At 46.3% G+C, this 15884-nt stretch overlaps 1 protein-coding gene across 10 annotated transcripts in view; it reads left to right on the top strand.

Moving 5' to 3' along the window:
- Positions 1-15884, top strand: part of LOC115166741 (C-myc promoter-binding protein) — a 151525-nt gene that overhangs the window by 48488 nt on the left and 87153 nt on the right. For all 10 annotated transcript variants that reach the window (XM_029720494.1, XM_029720498.1, XM_029720495.1 and 7 more), the window contains exons 6-11: positions 1708-1979; positions 2461-2527; positions 2845-2903; positions 3725-3869; positions 4930-5105; positions 13730-13830. In XM_029720494.1, the coding sequence (XP_029576354.1) occupies positions 1708-1979; positions 2461-2527; positions 2845-2903; positions 3725-3869; positions 4930-5105; positions 13730-13830 (820 nt within the window). The remainder of the gene's footprint in view (positions 1-1707; positions 1980-2460; positions 2528-2844; positions 2904-3724; positions 3870-4929; positions 5106-13729; positions 13831-15884) is intronic.

The following is a 15884-nucleotide window of genomic DNA, read 5'->3' as shown; positions in this document are numbered from 1 at the left end:
TGGACCTACCATTTAACCAACACCCATCTATTGTTGTGACTACCTGGACCTACCATTTAACCAACACTCTGAATAGGATACATGTCATATTAAACACCATATAAACACTCTGAATAGGCTACATGTCATATTAAACAGCATATAAACACTGACTAGGATACATGTCATATTAAACAGCATATAAACACTCTGAATAGGCTACATGTCATATTAAACAGTATAAACACTCTGAAAAGGCTTCATGTCATATTAAACATCATATAAACACTCTAAATAGGATACATGTCATATTAAACAGCATATAAACACTCTGAATAGGATACATGTCATATTAAACAGCATATAAACACTCTGAATAGGCTACATGTCATATTAAACAGTATAAACACTCTGAATAGGCTACATGTCATATTAAACACCATATAAACACTCTGAATAGTATACATGTCATATTAAACACCATATAAACACTGAATAGGATACATGTCATATTAAACACCATATAAACACTCTGAATAGGATACATGTAATATTAAACAGTATATAAACACTGAATTGGCTACATGTCATATTAAACACCATATAAACACTCTGAATAGGATACATGTAATATTAAACAGTATATAAACACTCTGAATTGGCTACATGTCATATTAAACACCATATAAACACTCTGAATAGGCTACATGTCATATTAAACAGCATATAAACACTCTGAATAGGATACATGTCATATTAAACAGCATATAAACACTCTGAATAGGATACATGTCATATTAAACACCATATAAACACTCTGAATAGGCTACATGTCATATTAAACAGCATATAAACACTCTGAATAGGATACATTTTACATTTTTTTATAGGTAGGCCTAAATGTTTTCAGGCAAAATAACCCAATCAAACCAGAAGGCTCCCTGAAAGAGGTAATATGCTAGGCCTATTGGGCCAAAATCAGTTATGGCCTATTGTATAGATAAGAGAACAAAAATGAAAGAAACTTTTAAGAGATCTGAATTTTTTGTTCATAAATGCTTTGCTACAATGACACACTTAGTTATCTACATACCTCATTCATTTCTGTTAGCATGTACACACAGTACACCATCATGCTTTCAGGATTAGGTGTCTTTTCAGATTCCACGTGATTCTTTAGTTGTGGACACTACATCACCACACTCCCTCTCTTGCTCTTGGTTCCTTCTCGTCTTTGTAAGTCACCTTGATTTAACACCTGTGTGTTTTATCAGTTTCTTTATGAAAATATTTAGTGAACTCCATGACAGTAGCTAAAGCAAGGGGCTATAGCAGCACACAAGTAGACGATACAGATGCATGCTGGGACGGGCATTCCCAGAGCTCATGTAGTGTGCGCTCCAGCCTTTGGGAAACTCGCCCCGCGCTCCAGTCAAATTGGACACCCTCCACTCCTCGCTCCACTACTCGCTCCAGCTCCTCGCTCCACTCCTCGCTCCACTACTCGCTCCACTACTCGCTCCACTCCTTGCTCCAGCTCCTCGCTCCACTACTCGCTCCAGCTCCTCGCTCCACTCCTTGCTCCAGCTCCTCGCTCCAGCTCCTCGTTTCACTCGACTGACGTTCTCTGGTTCCAGTCAGCTGTTTGGCAACAGATACATATGTGCCCCTATATCTATGTACTAATGGTTCCATCCTGACGTATATCTGTGTGTTTCCTCATCTCAGGTGTACGGTGCAGCCATCCAGTTCTACGAGCCCTACTCCCAGGACTGTCTGACCGACCAGCAGCGCTCTCAGCTGGGTCTGCCGGGGCTGGACCACGGGCCCTCTTCCCCAGCCACTTCCCCATCCACCCCAGCTCCGGGCCCCAGGGCGTTACACACCAACAAGTGTATCTGTTTGCTGTCTCACTGGCCCTTCTTTGACGCCTTCCGCAAGTTCCTCACCTTCCTCTATCGATACTCCATCTCTGGACCTCACACCCTGCCCATCGAGAAGTGAGCACCGTGTGAATTCTATCAATTATGACACAGCAGACATTTGTGGTATCAACTGCAGCACTTGAACCCATTGGCCTTGGTGTTGCTAGGACCATGCTGAGCCACTGTCCTTTATAAGTGCCCAGTGTTGTCAGTGACCCTGTATGACACTGCCTGTGTTATCTGACAGCTCTGTATAGGACAGGCACCATACCCAGGCACTTTGTACATAGATATACTGTAGACACAGTCCCTAGAAGATTGAACAATTCCAAATGGTTTCCAGTCCACTAAATAAACACCAGAGGCTATGTTTAGATGAAGTGTTTGCCGACACAGTTCAACAGGCCATTGTTTTGGTCAGGTGGCAGTGTAGTGGCAGAACTCTATGTAAATCTACCCCCCTGTCCCAGACGGTGTGATGACAGATTAGGCTCACCTCCTCCTCAGGGTTATTTCTGACCTCATATCTTGTCATTCTTCTTCTTCTTCCTGTCAGGCACATCTCCCACTTCATGCACAAGGTCCCCTTCCCCTCCTCCCAGAGGCCCAGGATACTGGTGCAGGTGAGTTAAGGCCTCCATGGTTCTGGCTGCCATGTAATGTCTGTGGTTTCTGTCAGTGTGTGTCTCTGTTCACTACTAAACCATGTCTGACTCTGTCTTGATCATAATCAGCATTCTTTTAATAGTGTTTTTATCAAAGTTCTTTACATTGTATTGAGGTAACGTACCCCTTCTAGCACCAATCTCTGGCAACAGAGACACTACTGGTTATATGGGAGTGTTTCATAAGACACCTGTGAAATGAAGCACGGCAGCCATTTTGTGCCAGACCTGTCCCCACCACACTATACCTGTAGTAATGTGTTGACATTCCCCAGCTCTCTCCTCACGACAGCCTGATGTTGAGCCAGCCTGTGTCATCCCCTCTACCACTCAGGTAAGACAGGTATCATATACACTGAGTGTACAAAACATTATGAACACCTTCCTAATATTGACTTGCACGACCCCCTTCCCCCCTTTTGCCCTAAATTTGTCGGGGTATAGACTTTACACTCCAATGCTTCCCACAGTTGGGTCAAGTTGGCTGGATGTCCTTTGGGTGGTGGACCATTCTTGATACACACAGGAAATTGTTGAGCGTGAAAACTCCAGCGGTGTTGCTGTTCTTGACACACTCAAACCGACACTCCTGGCACCTACTACCATACCCCGTTCAAAGGAACTTAAATCTTTTGTCTTGTCCATTCACCCTCTGAATGGCACACATACACAATCCATGTCTAAATTATCTTTAACCTGTCTCCTCCCCTTCATCTACACTGATTGAAGCAGATTTAACAGGTGTATATCATAATAAGAACAGTAGTGGTCCTATAGCAGTACCTTGAGGAACTCCAAAACATACCTTTAGATTGGTTTAAAGAATTGAACGAAGGTTTGGTGACTGCTGGTGAAGTTCATGGTATTAGTTATGGTATGATTAATTGATGGTATGGATGGTTATTTTATGGTTATTTTATGGTATTAGTTATGGTATGGTTATGGTATGGTTAATGTATGGTATTAGTTATGGTATGGTTAATGTATGGTATTAGTTATGGTATGGTTAATGTATGGTATTAGTTATGGTATGGTTAATGTATGGTATTAGTTATGGTATGGTTAATGTATGGTATTAGTTATAGTATGGTTAATGTATGGTATGTGTTATGATAGTGATGTAGTGTGTTAATCTCTTCTATGGCTGTGCTCCAGTGGTGGTCGGTTCTCCATACTGCTGCAGAACCTCGGTCCGGAGAACGCTATAACGCTCCTGGTGTTTGCTGTGACAGAACATAAGATCCTGGTCCACTCTCTACGGCCCGCTGTTCTGACCAGTGTCACTGAGGCTCTGGTGGCTGTGAGTACCTCAGATATCAGCTGTTTAACACTATAGTACCGCAGATATCAGCTGTTTAACACTATAGTACTGCAGATATCAGCTGTTTAACACTATAGTACCTCAGATATCAGCTGTTTAACACTATAGTACCGCAGATATCAGCTGTTTAACACTATAGTACCTCAGATATCAGCTGTTTAACACTATAGTACCGCAGATATCAGCTGTTTAACACTATAGTACCTCAGATATCAGCTGTTTAACACTATAGTACCTCAGATATCAGCTGTTTAACACTATAGTACCTCAGATATCAGCTGTTTAACACTATAGTACCGCAGATATCAGCTGTTTAACACTATAGTACCTCAGATATCAGTTGTTTAACACTTTCACTATAGTACCTCAGATATCAGCTGTTTAACCCTATAGTACCTCAGATATCAGCTGTTTAACACTATAGTACCTCAGATATCAGCTGTTTAACACTTTTACTATAGAACCTCAGATATCAGCTGTTTAATGCTATAATACCTCAGATATCAGCTGTTTAACACTATAATACCTCAGATATCAGCTGTTTAACACTATAATACCTCAGATATCAGCTGTTTAACACTATAGTACCTCATATCAGTTGTTTAACACTATAGTACCTCAGATATCAGCTGTTTAACACTATAGTACCTCAGATATCAGCTGTTTAACACTTTCACTATAGAACCTCAGATATCAGCTGTTTAACACTTTCACTATAGAACCTCAGATATCAGCTGTTTAACACTTTCACTATAGAACCTCAGATATCAGTAGTTTAAATCTTTAGGACTTTTAGTAGTAGCTTGTGGTTTTAGTAAGTAGTTTAAATAATTAGCAATGGCAGTTTGATAGTAGGGTTTAAATAATTAGCTATGGCAGTTTGTTAGTAGGGTTTAAATAATTAGCTATAGCAGTTTGATAGTATTTTTAGTAGTAGCTAAGCAATTGCAGTATTGGTAATGTCTCTCGGTTTTGACAGTAGTTTTAAAGGTTCAGTTTCCTGATTTGACCTCCCTCCCTCTCTTTCTCTCCTCCTCAGATGATCTTCCCATTCCACTGGCCGTGTCCGTACATCCCTCTGTGCCCGCTGGCCCTGGCAGGAGTCCTCTCTGCCCCCTGCCCCTTCATCGTGGGTGTCGACTCACGCTACTTTGACCTTTACGACCCCCCACTGGATGTCAGCTGTGTCGACCTCGACACAAACACCATCTCCCAGTAAGCATTGCGGCGACTACCAACCCCTGTTGTGTAGTAGAATGGAATGGGATGGGATTAAATAGACTAAAGTTTTCTATCCATATAATGTGGAAATTCTCTTTTTTGAGTACAGATCCCCAACACAGCATTTATTTAATGTATCCTTTATTTAACAAGTCAGTTAAGAACACATTATTATTTTCAATGACAGCCTACCGGGGAACAGTGGGTTAACTGCCTTGTTCAGGGGCAGAACAACAGATTTTTACCTTGTCAGCTCAGGGATTTGATCTTGCAACCTTCCGGTTACTAGTCCAACATTGCTAGTCCAATGCTCTAACCACTAGGCTACCTGCTGCCCTTTGTGACTATAGCTTTCTGCTCAGTCCCCAACCAACTCTCACAGAATGACTCTCCAAGACTCTCCACTTAGCTAACGGGCCGAGAACAGTACAGGGTCAACCATAGTGAAGGTCCTCCATCCACTTAGCTAACGGGCTGAGAACAGTACAGGGTCAACCATAGTGAAGGTCCTCCATCCACTTAGCTAACGGGCTGAGAACAGTACAGGGTCAACCATAGTGAAGGTCCTCCATCCACTTAGCTAACGGGCTGAGAACAGTACAGGGTCAACCATAGTGAAGGTCCTCCATCCACTTAGCTAATGGGCTGAGAACAGTACAGGGTCAACCATAGTGAAGGTCCTCCATCCACTTAGCTAATGGGCTGACAACAGTACAGGGTCAACCATAGTGAAGGTCCTCCATCCACTTAGCTAATGGGCTGAGAACAGTACAGGGTCAACCATAGTGAAGGTCCTCCATCCACTTAGCTAACGGGCTGAGAACAGTACAGGGTCAACCATAGTGAAGGTCCTCCATCCACTTAGCTAATGGGCTGAGAACAGTACAGGGTCAACCATAGTGAAGGTCCTCCATCCACTTAGCTAATGGGCTGAGAACAGTACAGGGTCAACCATAGTGAAGGACCTCCATCCACTTAGCTAACGGGCTGAGAACAGTACAGGGTCAACCATAGTGAAGGTCCTCCATCCACTTAGCTAATGGGCTGACAACAGTACAGGGTCAACCATAGTGAAGGTCCTCCATCCACTTAGCTAACGGGCTGACAACAGTACAGGGTCAACCATAGTGAAGGTCCTCCATCCACTTAGCTAACGGGCTGACAACAGTACACGGTCAACCATAGTGAAGGTCCTCCATCCACTTAGCTAACGGGCTGAGAACAGTACACGGTCAACCATAGTGAAGGTCCTCCATCCACTTAGCTAACGGGCTGACAACAGTACAGGGTCAACCATAGTGAAGGTCCTCCATCCACTTAGCTAACGGGCTGAGAACAGTACACGGTCAACCATAGTGAAGGTCCTCCATCCACTTAGCTAACGGGCTGACAACAGTACAGGGTCAACCATAGTGAAGGTCCTCCATCCACTTAGCTAACGGGCTGACAACAGTACAGGGTCAACCATAGTGAAGGTCCTCCATCCACTTAGCTAACGGGCTGACAACAGTACAGGGTCAACCATAGTGAAGGTCCTCCATCCACTTAGCTAACGGGCTGAGAACAGTACAGGGTCAACCATAGTGAAGGTCCTCCATCCACTTAGCTAACGGGCTGAGAACAGTACAGGGTCAACCATAGTGAAGGTCCTCCATCCACTTAGCTAACGGGCTGACAACAGTACACGGTCAACCATAGTGAAGGTCCTCCATCCACTTAGCTAACGGGCTGACAACAGTACACGGTCAACCATAGTGAAGGTCCTCCATCCACTTAGCTAACGGGCTGAGAACAGTACAGGGTCAACCATAGTGAAGGTCCTCCATCCACTTAGCTAACGGGCTGACAACAGTACACGGTCAACCATAGTGAAGGTCCTCCATCCACTTAGCTAACGGGCTGAGAACAGTACAGGGTCAACCATAGTGAAGGTCCTCCATCCACTTAGCTAACGGGCTGAGAACAGTACAGGGTCAACCATAGTGAAAGACCTCCATCCACTTAGCTAACGGGCTGAGAACAGTACAGGGTCAACCATAGTGAAGGTCCTCCATCCACTTAGCTAACGGGCTGAGAACAGTACAGGGTCAACCATAGTGAAGGTCCTCCATCCACTTAGCTAACGGGCTGAGAACAGTACAGGGTCAACCATAGTGAAGGTCCTCCATCCACTTAGCTAACGGGCTGAGAACAGTACAGGGTCAACCATAGTGAAGGTCCTCCATCCACTTAGCTAACGGGCTGACAACAGTACAGGGTCAACCATAGTGAAGGTCCTCCATCCACTTAGCTAACGGGCTGAGAACAGTACAGGGTCAACCATAGTGAAGGTCCTCCATCCACTTAGCTAACGGGCTGACAACAGTACAGGGTCAACCATAGTGAAGGTCCTCCATCCACTTAGCTAACGGGCTGAGAACAGTACAGGGTCAACCATAGTGAAGGTCCTCCATCCACTTAGCTAATGGGCTGACAACAGTACAGGGTCAACCATAGTGAAGGTCCTCCATCCACTTAGCTAACGGGCTGACAACAGTACAGGGTCAACCATAGTGAAGGTCCTCCATCCACTTAGCTAACGGGCTGACAACAGTACACGGTCAACCATAGTGAAGGTCCTCCATCCACTTAGCTAACGGGCTGAGAACAGTACAGGGTCAACCATAGTGAAGGTCCTCCATCCACTTAGCTAACGGGCTGACAACAGTACAGGGTCAACCATAGTGAAGGTCCTCCATCCACTTAGCTAACGGGCTGAGAACAGTACACGGTCAACCATAGTGAAGGTCCTCCATCCACTTAGCTAACGGGCTGACAACAGTGCAGGGTCAACCATAGTGAAGGTCCTCCATCCACTTAGCTAACGGGCTGACAACAGTACAGGGTCAACCATAGTGAAGGTCCTCCATCCACTTAGCTAACGGGCTGACAACAGTACAGGGTCAACCATAGTGAAGGTCCTCCATCCACTTAGCTAACGGGCTGAGAACAGTACAGGGTCAACCATAGTGAAGGTCCTCCATCCACTTAGCTAACGGGCTGAGAACAGTACAGGGTCAACCATAGTGAAGGTCCTCCATCCACTTAGCTAACGGGCTGACAACAGTACACGGTCAACCATAGTGAAGGTCCTCCATCCACTTAGCTAACGGGCTGACAACAGTACAACGGTCAACCATAGTGAAGGTCCTCCATCCACTTAGCTAACGGGCTGAGAACAGTACAGGGTCAACCATAGTGAAGGTCCTCCATCCACTTAGCTAACGGGCTGAGAACAGTACAGGGTCAACCATAGTGAAGGTCCTCCATCCACTTAGCTAACGGGCTGAGAACAGTACAGGGTCAACCATAGTGAAGGTCCTCCATCCACTTAGCTAACGGGCTGAGAACAGTACAGGGTCAACCATAGTGAAGGTCCTCCATCCACTTAGCTAACGGGCTGAGAACAGTACAGGGTCAACCATAGTGAAGGTCCTCCATCCACTTAGCTAACGGGCTGACAACAGTACAGGGTCAACCATAGTGAAGGTCCTCCATCCACTTAGCTAACGGGCTGACAACAGTACAGGGTCAACCATAGTGAAGGTCCTCCATCCACTTAGCTAACGGGCTGACAACAGTACAGGGTCAACCATAGTGAAGGTCCTCCATCCACTTAGCTAACGGGCTGAGAACAGTACAGGGTCAACCATAGTGAAGGTCCTCCATCCACTTAGCTAACGGGCTGACAACAGTACACGGTCAACCATAGTGAAGGTCCTCCATCCACTTAGCTAACGGGCTGAGAACAGTACAGGGTCAACCATAGTGAAGGTCCTCCATCCACTTAGCTAATGGGCTGACAACAGTACACGGTCAACCATAGTGAAGGTCCTCCATCCACTTAGCTAACGGGCTGAGAACAGTACAGGGTCAACCATAGTGAAGGTCCTCCATCCACTTAGCTAATGGGCTGACAACAGTACACGGTCAACCATAGTGAAGGTCCTCCATCCACTTAGCTAACGGGCTGACAACAGTACAGGGTCAACCATAGTGAAGGTCCTCCATCCACTTAGCTAACGGGCTGAGAACAGTACAGGGTCAACCATAGTGAAGGTCCTCCATCCACTTAGCTAACGGGCTGACAACAGTACACGGTCAACCATAGTGAAGGTCCTCCATCCACTTAGCTAACGGGCTGAGAACAGTACAGGGTCAACCATAGTGAAGGTCCTCCATCCACTTAGCTAATGGGCTGACAACAGTACACGGTCAACCATAGTGAAGGTCCTCCATCCACTTAGCTAACGGGCTGAGAACAGTACAGGGTCAACCATAGTGAAGGTCCTCCATCCACTTAGCTAATGGGCTGACAACAGTACACGGTCAACCATAGTGAAGGTCCTCCATCCACTTAGCTAACGGGCTGACAACAGTACAGGGTCAACCATAGTGAAGGTCCTCCATCCACTTAGCTAACGGGCTGAGAACAGTACAGGGTCAACCATAGTGAAGGTCCTCCATCCACTTAGCTAACGGGCTGACAACAGTACAGGGTCAACCATAGTGAAGGTCCTCCATCCACTTAGCTAACGGGCTGAGAACAGTACAGGGTCAACCATAGTGAAGGTCCTCCATCCACTTAGCTAATGGGCTGACAACAGTACAGGGTCAACCATAGTGAAGGTCCTCCATCCACTTAGCTAACGGGCTGACAACAGTACAGGGTCAACCATAGTGAAGGTCCTCCATCCACTTAGCTAACGGGCTGACAACAGTACACGGTCAACCATAGTGAAGGTCCTCCATCCACTTAGCTAACGGGCTGAGAACAGTACAGGGTCAACCATAGTGAAGGTCCTCCATCCACTTAGCTAACGGGCTGACAACAGTACAGGGTCAACCATAGTGAAGGTCCTCCATCCACTTAGCTAACGGGCTGAGAACAGTACACGGTCAACCATAGTGAAGGTCCTCCATCCACTTAGCTAACGGGCTGACAACAGTACAGGGTCAACCATAGTGAAGGTCCTCCATCCACTTAGCTAACGGGCTGAGAACAGTACAGGGTCAACCATAGTGAAGGTCCTCCATCCACTTAGCTAACGGGCTGACAACAGTACAGGGTCAACCATAGTGAAGGTCCTCCATCCACTTAGCTAACGGGCTGAGAACAGTACAGGGTCAACCATAGTGAAGGTCCTCCATCCACTTAGCTAACGGGCTGAGAACAGTACAGGGTCAACCATAGTGAAGGTCCTCCATCCACTTAGCTAACGGGCTGACAACAGTACACGGTCAACCATAGTGAAGGTCCTCCATCCACTTAGCTAACGGGCTGACAACAGTACACGGTCAACCATAGTGAAGGTCCTCCATCCACTTAGCTAACGGGCTGAGAACAGTACAGGGTCAACCATAGTGAAGGTCCTCCATCCACTTAGCTAACGGGCTGACAACAGTACACGGTCAACCATAGTGAAGGTCCTCCATCCACTTAGCTAACGGGCTGAGAACAGTACAGGGTCAACCATAGTGAAGGTCCTCCATCCACTTAGCTAACGGGCTGACAACAGTACAGGGTCAACCATAGTGAAGGTCCTCCATCCACTTAGCTAACGGGCTGACAACAGTACAGGGTCAACCATAGTGAAGGTCCTCCATCCACTTAGCTAACGGGCTGAGAACAGTACAGGGTCAACCATAGTGAAGGTCCTCCATCCACTTAGCTAACGGGCTGAGAACAGTACAGGGTCAACCATAGTGAAGGTCCTCCATCCACTTAGCTAACGGGCTGACAACAGTACAGGGTCAACCATAGTGAAGGTCCTCCATCCACTTAGCTAACGGGCTGAGAACAGTACAGGGTCAACCATAGTGAAGGTCCTCCATCCACTTAGCTAACGGGCTGAGAACAGTACAGGGTCAACCATAGTGAAGGTCCTCCATCCACTTAGCTAACGGGCTGAGAACAGTACAGGGTCAACCATAGTGAAGGTCCTCCATCCACTTAGCTAACGGGCTGACAACAGTACAGGGTCAACCATAGTGAAGGTCCTCCATCCACTTAGCTAACGGGCTGAGAACAGTACAGGGTCAACCATAGTGAAGGTCCTCCATCCACTTAGCTAACGGGCTGAGAACAGTACAGGGTCAACCATAGTGAAGGTCCTCCATCCACTTAGCTAACGGGCTGAGAACAGTACAGGGTCAACCATAGTGAAGGTCCTCCATCCACTTAGCTAACGGGCTGACAACAGTACAGGGTCAACCATAGTGAAGGTCCTCCATCCACTTAGCTAACGGGCTGAGAACAGTACACGGTCAACCATAGTGAAGGTCCTCCATCCACTTAGCTAACGGGCTGACAACAGTACAGGGTCAACCATAGTGAAGGTCCTCCATCCACTTAGCTAACGGGCTGAGAACAGTACAGGGTCAACCATAGTGAAGGTCCTCCATCCACTTAGCTAACGGGCTGACAACAGTACAGGGTCAACCATAGTGAAGGTCCTCCATCCACTTAGCTAACGGGCTGACAACAGTACAGGGTCAACCATAGTGAAGGTCCTCCATCCACTTAGCTAACGGGCTGACAACAGTACAGGGTCAACCATAGTGAAGGTCCTCCATCCACTTAGCTAACGGGCTGAGAACAGTACAGGGTCAACCATAGTGAAGGTCCTCCATCCACTTAGCTAATGGGCTGACAACAGTACAGGGTCAACCATAGTGAAGGTCCTCCATCCACTTAGCTAACGGGCTGAGAACAGTACAGGGTCAACCATAGTGAAGGTCCTCCATCCACTTAGCTAACGGGCTGAGAACAGTACAGGGTCAACCATAGTGAAGGTCCTCCATCCACTTAGCTAACGGGCTGACAACAGTACAGGGTCAACCATAGTGAAGGTCCTCCATCCACTTAGCTAACGGGCTGAGAACAGTACAGGGTCAACCATAGTGAAGGTCCTCCATCCACTTAGCTAACGGGCTGAGAACAGTACAGGGTCAACCATAGTGAAGGTCCTCCATCCACTTAGCTAACGGGCTGAGAACAGTACAGGGTCAACCATAGTGAAGGTCCTCCATCCACTTAGCTAACGGGCTGAGAACAGTACAGGGTCAACCATAGTGAAGGTCCTCCATCCACTTAGCTAACGGGCTGACAACAGTACAGGGTCAACCATAGTGAAGGTCCTCCATCCACTTAGCTAACGGGCTGAGAACAGTACAGGGTCAACCATAGTGAAGGTCCTCCATCCACTTAGCTAACGGGCTGACAACAGTACAGGGTCAACCATAGTGAAGGTCCTCCATCCACTTAGCTAACGGGCTGACAACAGTACACGGTCAACCATAGTGAAGGTCCTCCATCCACTTAGCTAACGGGCTGAGAACAGTACAGGGTCAACCATAGTGAAGATCCCCAGCAACAAACATGTCAACCTTTTCCTTTTTCACTTTTTATAAACTACAGTGTTGCTGAGTAATGACTTCTCAGTTGAGATATATTCCTCAAGGTGGGCTGTAGTCCAGTTGAGACAGTATATTCCTCAAGATGGGCTGTAGTCCAGTTGAGACAGTATATTCCTCAAGGTGGGCTGTAGTCCAGTTGAGACAGTATATTCCTCAAGGTGGGCTGTAGTCCAGTTGAGACAGTATATTCCTCAAGGTGGGCTGTAGTCCAGTTGAGACAGTATATTCCTCAAGGTGGGCTGTAGTCCAGTTGAGACAGTATATTCCTCAAGGTGGGCTGTAGTCCAGTTGAGACAGTATATTCCTCAAGGTGGGCTGTAGTCCAGTTGAGACAGTATATTCTTCAAGGTGGGCTGTAGTCCAGTTGAGACAGTATATTCCTCAAGGTGGGCTGTAGTCCAGTTGAGACAGTATATTCCTCAAGGTGGGCTGTAGTCCAGTTGAGACAGTATATTCCTCAAGGTGGGCTGTAGTCCAGTTGAGACAGTATATTCCTCAAGGTGGGCTGTAGTCCAGTTGAGACAGTATATTCCTCAAGGTGGGCTGTAGTCCAGTTGAGACAGTATATTCCTCAAGGTGGGCTGTAGTCCAGTTGAGACAGTATATTCCTCAAGGTGGGCTGTAGTCCAGTTGAGACAGTATATTCCTCAAGGTGGGCTGTAGTCCAGTTGAGACAGTATATTCCTCAAGGTGGGCTGTAGTCCAGTTGAGACAGTATATTCCTCAAGGTGGGCTGTAGTCCAGTTGAGACAGTATATTCCTCAAGGTGGGCTGTAGTCCAGTTGAGACAGTATATTCCTCAAGGTGGGCTGTGGAAGTGTTTTACATTGTTGGCCTTTAATCGATGGTGAAGAAAATGAGACTGTAGTGTGTCGTGTTTGGCCACTGTAGGTGTAATAATAATAGTATAATATATTCCATTCATCAGACGCTTTTATCCAAAGCGATTTACAGTCATGTTTGCATCCATTTTCCGTATGGATCAAAGTTGAATCTGTTTCTGTGGTTCTGTGTCTCTAAGATCAGTCAGATATTTGGACCAGTCTTAGAGGCAGCAGTCTCGGGGTGGTCTCCTGCCCCTATCCACCGCCAGTGTTAGTTTTGGCCGAGTTCCACCTCTCTGCACCTCTGGAGAGCTGACCGTGTGTTTCTCCTTCCAGCAACGAAGATAAGAGAGCCCTGACCTGGAAGATCCTGCCAAAGAAAGCCTGTAAAAACCTGATGAATGTGCTGAACAATCTCTACCAGCAACTGGTGGACGGTGAGTAGAGGACCGTACTGTACTGTATGGATGGAGGACTAAAGATTTCACAATGAATTAACTGGGTCAAGTGTAGCCTGAGTTGCCAGATGTGACTCTGGTTCTGTCTTAGTTCGCTCCTTTAATATAACTAAGACAAAGGAGTTGGCAACAAAAAAAGATCTGGCATCCAAGCTAGATCAAGAACACTTTTTCATAAAACTCCTTTTCAAGGTCGACTTTGAAAGATTCTTTCAAGCTGATGTGTTTGACTCTCAGATGTTCTTCTCTTCTTCTGAATATGATGAGCCACTGTAGCAGTAGTGTAGAGTACTTTACATTCAGCTTACAATCTATTCTCCAGTGTCTACTGGGCAGGAAATCAAACAGACGGTAGGTCATTCTTCTTTTTCTCTCCTCTTCCTCTGCAACAAAACCACCAGTTAGTATGACATCATTATTCCTCTCTCTCCCTCTCCCCCTCTCCCCCCTCGCTCTCTTCCTCTCTCTCCCTCTCTCTCTCTCTCCCCCTCTATCTCCCCCCTCTCGCTCTTCCTCTCTCTCTCTCCCTCTCCCCCTCTCCCCCACGCTCTCTTCCCCTCTCTCCCTCTCTCTCTCTCCCCCCCTCTCCCCCCCTCTCTCTCTCCCCCCCTCTATCTCTCGCTCTTCCTCTCTCTCCCCCTCTCTCTCTCTCTCTCCCTACCTGTTCTATTTGTCTCCATTAGTTCAGTTGTGTTATTTATAACCCAGCCAATAAACCTGCTGCCTGCTTATTGAGAAATCAAATACAAATCTAATAATGTTACATTCTGAGACTCAGTGAGGCTGAAAATCTGTCCTGCCACTGCATTAGTGTTTAGGCTGGGAATATTGAACATCGATACAGCTTGGCAGAGTGACAAGCTGAGCCTTATCTTTAGGGACTTGTTTCTTAGAGGAAAACTAACTTCAATAGAGATCTAACTCTGTGCTTTGTTATTTACACTTCATCTAGTTCAACAACAACCAGACAAAACCCAAACCCCATGTCATCAACTCAACTTTCATACAGACAGTCTTACTTGTTTTAAGTTGTGTTTTAAACTGTCTTCAACTGTGACAGGTAGTTAAACATAGCACAAAATATTAAGAACACCTTCCTAATATTATATTGCTTAAAAATCCTTCTTTAACCGGTCTTCTCCCCTTCACCTACACTGATTGAAGTGGATTTACCAAGGTACATCAATAAGGGATCATAGCTTTCACCTGGATTCACCTGGTCAGTCTATGTCATGGAAGGAGCATGTGTTCCTAATGTTTTGTCCACTCTGTATCTTCTAGGAGTGTTCTCCTCTATGTATCTCTGGAACTACATGAGGGGTGCATCCCACATGGCTCCCTGTTCCCTATATAGTGCACTACATTAAGGAATATGGTGCCATTTGGGACAAACCCTATAAGATATGTAAACAAAAAACATATTTTCCATTGGTTCCCCCCCAGATCAGCAGAACCAACAACCCTCTTTTCTATTGGTTCCCCCCCAGATCAGCAGAACCAACAACCCTCTTTTCTATTGGTTCCCCCCAGATCAGCAGAACCAACAACCCTCTTTTCTATTGGTTCCCCCCAGATCAGCAGAACCAACAACCCTCTTTTCTATTGGTTCCCCCCAGATCAGCAGAACCAACAACCCTCTTTTCTATTGGTTCCCCCCAGATCAGCAGAACCAACAACCCTCTTTTCTATTGGTTCCCCCCCAGATCAGCAGAACCAACAACCCTCTTTTCTATTGGTTCCCCCCAGATCAGCAGAACCAACAACCCTCTTTTCTATTGGTTCCCCCCAGATCAGCAGAACCAACAACCCTCTTTTCTATTGGTTCCCCCCAGATCAGCAGAACCAACAACCCTCTTTTCTATTGGTTCCCCCTAGGTCAGCAGAACCAACATCCCTCTTTTCTATTGGTTCCCCCCAGATCAGCAGAACCAACAACCCTCTTTTCTATTGGTTCCCCCCAGATCAGCAGAACCAACAACCCTCTTTTCTATTGGTTCCCCCTAGGTCAGCAGAACCAACATCCCTCTTTTCTA

The sequence above is a fragment of the Salmo trutta genome, chromosome 29 (assembly GCF_901001165.1).
Source record: "Salmo trutta chromosome 29, fSalTru1.1, whole genome shotgun sequence".
In the NCBI taxonomy this organism is placed as follows: domain Eukaryota; kingdom Metazoa; phylum Chordata; class Actinopteri; order Salmoniformes; family Salmonidae; genus Salmo; species Salmo trutta.
The sequence above is the reverse complement of the archived record's forward strand: the minus strand, read 5'-3'. Positions and strand labels throughout refer to the sequence as shown.